Source organism: Anneissia japonica, unplaced genomic scaffold (assembly GCF_011630105.1).
Source record: "Anneissia japonica isolate Jap-2015-1 unplaced genomic scaffold, ASM1163010v1 scaffold11779_len1430905_cov172, whole genome shotgun sequence".
Taxonomy (NCBI): domain Eukaryota; kingdom Metazoa; phylum Echinodermata; class Crinoidea; order Comatulida; family Comatulidae; genus Anneissia; species Anneissia japonica.
The window spans coordinates 86,017-93,968 of record NW_022740041.1 but is presented as its reverse complement, the minus strand read 5'-3'; the positions used below and the strand labels follow the sequence as shown (position 1 = coordinate 93,968).

Here is a 7,952-nt window from a genome sequence, read left to right as displayed (position 1 = left end):
CACGAATACTATGGACTGGACTATAAATCAGTATTGTCATTATTATGTTAATATTGTTCATTATCGTTATTATCATTAATTTGTATATTTGCCTCTTTTATCAATATTATTTTTAATATTATTTTTATTAATGCTGTTTTTATTATTGTAAATAAAAAAGCAATAGCAAAGTCAAGGAAATAAAACACTTTAATTTTGGCTTTGCATTCAAATTTCTTTTGGTGATACAGTATTTCTTAAATATACAGTAAATTGGGGCCAAGTTAACTTGGGGCTGTGTTGTAAATTTCGTGGGTCTTGCATTCTTTTCCCTTCATTATGACATAGTGATGTTGTCGTGTATGAGTGTATCATACTCCTCGGTGGGGTTTCATCTGCTTTGATGATGATCTTTATGATCTTTGAGTGTTTTGAAAACCTCTTTTCCAGCAATGGTTCCCATAATTTCTTCCTTTGCACATTGCCTATGGATACGAAATGACTTCAACCTAATACAATCTTTTGATCGATTAAAAAGACGCAAAACTGATTTTTTTTCCCAGAAGGTTAAATCCATGAAATAACGTCACGTCACATATAACCATAAGCCTACTTCTTGCTGAGCTTGTCTTAGCGGTGTGCAATGTATCGGAGATTTTGTTTACTGAGGGAGTTGTTATGGTTTACTGTGAAGTATTTTAATAGCGTCGATGATAAATCAAAGACTAGCTCAAATTACCCAAAATGTGTGTGGAATCGGCCGCTTATTTCCGAAGTGCCCGGCTGGATTTTTAGCCTAGGCCTAGGGTATAATAGCATTAGACCTAGGGCCTAGGTTTTGCGCGGAGGTAATGTCCAGTCTTGGCCGAACTGATTCGATCAGATGACCTCGCGTGCCTGAGGGTGGGGTGAAATATTGATCTGCGGCCAGTAATGGTCTATAGCCTATTCCCGGAGCAGGCGACAAGCATAACTTTTACAGTCTGGGACACGGCTTGGAAGATGATCAAATGACAAGGATCTATTTAGGTGTGTTATAAAACAAATAATAAAAGTTTTGTATTCGTGCAATGGAAAGAATATTTTCATTCGTTGAAAGGTATTCTGTTCCATTCAACTTGGCTTCGCCTCGTTGAATGGAACAGTCAATCTTTTTTTCACCATTGCACTCATAAACATTCATTATTTGTATACAATACCATTATGTGGCCCAGGCAAAAAAAAACAAAAAAAAAAAAACAAAAACAAAAAAACTACTAAAGGGCTGATAGATCTATAAACGAAACGAGGGAATTGGCAACATGTTTGGTGGCATCGGGCCTTGGATGGTAATGCGAAGGTCTGGTAAAATCCTGGGTTCACAACAATTGTCAAAAAGTTGGGTTTAAAAATGCCGATTGGTGAAGGCCATAGGTGGTAAAAGTCAGATGCAAATGGGTGGGATAATAACCTTTTTATTGTAGTGAATTGTGAAATGATGAAGTTGTATTTTACCGTTTCTCAAACATGCTCCATCAATGATCCTAAAGTCATCTAAAGCAATATCACCTGTATCACTCCTTCCTACAATCCCTTCAAACACTATCTGGAAGGCACTCATTGTTTCAACTGAGATTTTTCCAAGTCGCCAAATGTTTTCTTGGTTGTTTCTATTTGTCCACGCAGGTGCACCAACAGTACCTGTTGTATTGACTATGTATACATTCAGTGTGTTCACTGTGGCCCCGTACATGTGGTAGAACCACTTGACGCATGTGCCGTTGGTTGCAGGATATGGTGATGTCCAAAGACGGGCGGTTTCGTTGTTGTATCGCGGATATGAAGTTTCGATGTACATGTAGGAACCTGTAAGCAAATGAGAAAATAAATGTTCCAGTGTAATAGAGATTTTTTTTTTAGATCTATTTGATGTTTATTTTATTTATTTTGTTTGTAGTTTTAAATATTTTCACTAGAAATATACAATGTAATTTAGGAAATATAAATTCATGTCAGCTTTTTAATACCTTGTAATGTTCCGTAAGTGTGGTCATACTCAGGACCAGTACCAGATGTGGGTGTTGATCCAGACGTTCTTATCCAATCAAAATCACCCGTTTTATCTTGTACAAAGTAACAAATGTATGGATCTTCGAAATCACATTCGGTTTGCGTTGCTAATTATACAAAAAAAAAATTAAAGTAATTGCAATAGTCACATTGGTTGGAATAACGCAAATAATAATTGTAACTTTAATAGTTGAAAATATTCTACATTTTCCCCTACCAGCATTTTTGGCAATGAGTTTCATCTTATTCCTATCTTATATCTAATGAATTAGGTATGCACTCTTCCGTTGATTTAACAAATCCATGTACTTCACAAATATCACTCAAAAATAGTTGTATGTTAAAATAACTACACAAAATCTTTGATTTGATATTTTAAATTATATCTTACATTATTCTTCAACTTCATGTTTTTTTTGCTTTTTGAAATTTTCGACACCTAAATTTATTTAATTTTACAATATAAATTGTAGTTTCTTTCAATTTTGTAATTATAATAATAACAATAACAGCAGCAGCAGCAGCAGCAGCAGCAGTAAAATAATATAAGTGTTCCACATTTTGGTTCAAACTATTTTTTTATTGTGATCATTTGTAAAACCGATAGTTTCTCAAGCTTCATTATTTTGGCAACATTCGAATGGTTAATAATTCAGCAGAATAATTCTAAGTTTAATTTTTAGATTTTCGACATTATGAATATTTTACATCTTTGTCAATAACTGTTAATTAATAGTTCTATATATTTCATCGTATACAAATTTATAACATGCCAATTCATCACTGCTTGTAAAAGTTCCTCTATGCGCTCTGGAGTATTAACAATCTGGTTATAAACTGGTAAGATGTGTTTTTCCTTTTGTCTGATCTTTACGATAAATATGCGTTGTGAATGTGCCTTGTACTATATTTGAAAGCTGCTTTTCATATATAAAGTTTATGGTCAACGATAAATCTAAGTAATTTTTTCTCTTATTGTTTATCTTTTTACAATGTGCATACTAACCAATATTACTGTAAAAAAAAGTCCATTGTCATTTTCGCAACGGAAATGTTTATTAATGTTGGCATTAAAACCACCAAGTGTAAATAAGTTCTGACGTTGTTGTAAATTACATTGTAATGTTAATAAAATGCTGATGTAATTTTAACTGTTTCAGAATTTGTTAGACTACAACAGTTTATAATGTAGTCTTTGTGTTTTCTTTACTGGCTGTTTTTATTTCAACATCAAGATAGGCAATATCTTCAGCAATTTGCTTCCAGCTGATGATATTATATTGTTCGATTTTTTCTTAAATAATAGGCCTAAAGCTACTTTTTTTTTATTTGAAAAAAAATGTTTCCTAATGTTAACTTAATATCTTCGTTATGATTACATTTATTGTTTCTGGTAACGCGATTACATCTACATTGTATCTGTTTAGCAGTCAACATCCAGCTGTTCTCTTTTAGACGGTTTGGTTAAGCCAAGCACATTAAAGGTCGCTAAAGAAAGACAATTTGTTTGAGAAATGTGTTGCAAACAATATATTAGTAGGCTTATTGATAATAGACAAAAGGTTTACTTTATAGTATTGTATGTTTATATATGATCATGTCTTCATAAACCTACTATTTTTCTGTTTACACTTTTGATTTTGTCATTGATTTTTTTTCTTAATATAGTGCTTAGTTATAACATCAATATTTAGTCCATTTAGAAAGACGAATAAGTAACCGTATACGTAATTTTTAAACAAAAACAAGAAAAAAAAAACAACCTGCAGAAGGCTTATGAGTTTTAATTTAACACGATGCCTATTTGTATAGTGTTTAAATCTTGTTAAAAATATTGGTGGTGCTCTGACAGAATAAAATGATTATAGATTAAGAGACAATATTAAGTGTTTGAAACGAGTTTTATTATTTTCCGCTATGACATGCGTGTGTCTGAACTTAAGCTAGCTTCTATCTTGGTTTTTATAGTTCCTGGAATAAAAAATAAATGAATAAAACAATAAGTGCAACTTAAATAGCAATCATTCTACTTAGTAATATCGTCAGGTGTCTTAGACTATCCAGAAAGGGGATCTCTGTTGCAAAAAAAAAAAAAAAAAAAAAAAAAAATACACGAATCACAAAATCTCAAAGTTTGGTTAGAGCACCTTTCCAACATAATGAATATACACACACCTCATAAAAATTAACAATTGAAGCATTTTATTAACAAGTTTAACTCTCGCGAAGACAATTGACCTAATAATGGCAAACATGACCAGGATTTTGCTCAATGGAAAGTAGTGGGTGCCACAAGAAAGTTAAAAAATGGTAAATCTGCCAGAATTGACGGTATAAAAAATGAAATGATAAAATCAAGTTCAAACGACAACGTATTATCAAATGCACAACGCGTATATTTATTAATTATTTTAAAAAGGGCGTCTTCCAAGCGGCTTGGAGAACTAGCACACTTACTGTGATTTATAAAAGGAGAGACAAATCGGTACCTCAAAACTATTGAGGATTGCAGTTGGAAGTAATTTTTCACGAGGAAACTTCCCCATTCTAAAATTTCAATTGTTGAACAAGGTTTTGCTGATCTCTTCTTATATCTATTAATTACTGCTTCAGGGGATTTTGTAACAAGATTGACAGGGAAGCTAATAAAATGTGAATAGTTTATAGAAAGACTAGCACAATAAAATCAAAGACTATTTTGTAACATCTAACATAAGTTATTGATTTTTAATATTCAAAAACATATCCATTATGATTATTCTCCTTTGATGTTTAATTTGATTATTGAGATAAGACTCTGGCAAAACATGGTTCGCCAACTCGTCAAAGGGTCTGCTGGTAAATGGGATAGTAACAGCATGGTAAGCTTTTTCGCATCATACTTCTCAACAGACTTACTGCACTAGCAAATGAAAAGCAATCTATTCCTAAAAAATCAAATTTGTTAAAAAAAAAAAGGAGCGAGAACAAGCGACCACATTTTAGTTCTTAAAACAACTCTCGACAAATATATCAACCGCATTAGTAAAAACTCAAATCTCTTTGTTTGTTTTATTCATTTTTCCGCAGCTTTCAATACTGTGTGGAAAAATGGATTAATGTTCAAACATTATAGAATCGGGATTCTTGGTAAATTGCTTGGTTTAATTACGGATATGTATTCAAAGGTTTTATTTCGTCTTAAATTAAACTGAATGGTAACAAAGCCTTTTGATTTCACTGTTGTGGTTAAGTAAGGTTGTCTCCTCAGCCCCCTTTTCTTCAATATGTTCCTTTCTGATTTAACTCACATTTTTGATGATTCATATAACGCTGTAAATGTTAATGGAAAACCACTGAACAGTCTCATGTATGCAGATGACATTTTGTTTCAGAAAATAAATTGTATAACTATTGCGAACAGTGGAAATTACAATTGCCCCCCGGACATTCCCCCCGAACACTTTCCCCCCGAACACTTTCCCCCCGGCATTTTGCCCCCTGCCAACATTTGCTTCTCCTCTGTACTCTTTTCCCTCTAGAACAATTTCCCTGGATATTTCTCCCCTTTATAAAACACAAATTTCTAAAACTGAAGCTCGAAACAGACTCTGTACCCTTTGTAAAAATGATGAAGTCTAAAGATGAATTTCATTTTGTAATTTGCTGCCCAATTTACCATAATGTACGAAACAAGCTTTTCACTGAACTTGAATAGGCCTATTATGAAAACTCCGAACATATGTCCATCTCTATGGTAGAGAAAATTCTTTTTATTATGGCTTCTGATGAATAATATGATGTCATCACACCTGTTATTGATTTTTTTAAAATCTGCATTTAAAAGGCTTACTGTTCTTGAGGCTTCGACCTATCCTGTCTCTTATACACATCTAGATGTGTATAAGAGACAGCTACTTAATATTATCGTCAGGTGTCTTAGACTATCCAGAAAGGGGATCTCTGTTGCAAAAAAAAAAAAAAAAAAAAAAAAAAAAGAATACACGAATCACAAAATCCCAAAGTTTGGTTAGAGCAACTTTCCAACATAATGAATATACACACACCTCATAAAAATTAACAATTTAAGCATTTTATTAACAAGTTTAACTCTCGCGAAGACAATTGACCTAATAATGGCAAACATAACCAGGAATTTGCTCAATGGAAAGTTGTGGGTGCCACAAGAAAGTTAAAGAATGGTAAATCTGCCAGAATTGACGGTATAAAAAATGAAATGATAAAATCAAGTTCAAACGACAACTTATTATCATATGGGCGTTTTTCAAGCGGCTTGGAGAACTGGCACACTTACTGTGATTTATAAAAGGAGAGACAAATCGGTACCTCAAAACTATTGAGGATTGCAGTTGGAAGTAATTTTTTCACGAGGAAACTTCCCCATTCTAAAATTTCAATTGTTGAACAAGGTTTTGCTGATCTCTTCTTATCTCTATTAATTACTGCTTCAGGGGATTTTGTAACAAGATTGACAGGGAAGCTAATAAAATGTGAATAGTTTATAGAAAGACTAGCACAATAAAATCAAAGACTATTTTGTAACATCTAACATAAGTTATTGATTTTTAATATTCAAAAACATATCCATTATGATTATTCTCCTTTGATGTTTAATTTAATTATTGAGATAAGAATCTGGCAAAACATGGTTCGCCAACCCGTCAAAGGGTCTGCTGGTAAATGGGATAGTAACAACATGGTAAGCTTTTTCGCATCATACTTCTCAACAGACTTACTGCACTAGCCAATGAAAAGCAATCTATTCCTAAAAAATCAAATTTGTTAAAAAAAAAAAAAGGAGCGAGAACAAGCGACCACATTTTAGTTCTTAAGACAACTCTCGATAAATATATTAACCGCATTAGTAAAAACTCAAATCTCTTTGTTTGTTTTATTCATTTTTCCGCAGCTTTCAATACTGTGTGGAAAAATGGATTAATGTTCAAACATTATAGATTCGGGATTCTTGGTAAATTGCTTGGTTTAATTACGGATATGTATTCAAAGGTTTTATTTCGTCTTAAATTAAACTGAATGGTAACAAAGCCTTTTGATTTCACTGTTGTGGTTAAGTAAGGTTGTCTCCTCAGCCCCCTTTTCTTCAATATGTTCCTTTCTGATTTAACTCACATTTTTGATGATTCATATAACGCTGTAAATGTTAATGGAAAACCACTGAACAGTCTCATGTATGCAGATGACATTTTGTTTCAGAAAATAAATTGTATAACTATTGCGAACAGTGGAAATTACAATTGCCCCCCGGACATTCCCCCCGAACACTTTCCCCCCGAACACTTTCCCCCCGGCATTTTGCCCCCTGCCAACATTTGCTTTGCTTCCCCTCTGAACTCTTTCCCCTCTAGAACAATTTCCCTGGATATTTCCCCACTTTATAAAACACAAATTTCTACAACTGAAGCTCGAAACAGACTCTGTACCCTTTGTAAAAATGATGAAGTCTAAAGATGAATTTCATTTTGTAATTTGCTGCCCAATTTACCATAATGTACGAAACAAGCTTTTCACTGAACTTGAATAGGCCTATTATGAAAATTCCGAACATATGTCAAGGGTAGAAAAAATTCTTTTTATTATGGCTTCTGATGAATAATATGATGTCATCACACCTGTTTTTAATCTGCATTTAAAAGGCTTACTGTTCTTGAGGCTTCGACCTACAGACGGGGATCAAATTATTCTGTCCCCATCGCCTGTTTTCTTGTTATTAACTTTTTACATTGGTTTTTTCCCCTTTTTTATTTTCATTGTTTGCATTATGCCTGGTTTTTGACCATACCCTTTTATTTTAGGTGAATATCAAATGAAGTGAATTGAATCGTATACGCTGCACTTGAAAAGTATTTGGAGTGTACGCATTTATTGAGAAGTCAATTAGTTACAAACTTTAATTTTATATGTTA

At 33.0% G+C, this 7,952-nt stretch overlaps 1 protein-coding gene across 1 annotated transcript in view; it reads right to left on the bottom strand.

The window, feature by feature from the left end:
• Window positions 1-7,952, bottom strand: part of LOC117118135 (MAM and LDL-receptor class A domain-containing protein 1-like) — a gene marked incomplete at its 3' end in the record, with an annotated part of 115,392 nt that overhangs the window by 22,768 nt on the left and 84,672 nt on the right. Inside the window, 2 exon segments of the mRNA XM_033262642.1 lie at window positions 1,474-1,824; window positions 1,986-2,135. Coding sequence (XP_033118533.1) covers window positions 1,474-1,824; window positions 1,986-2,135 — 501 coding nt within the window.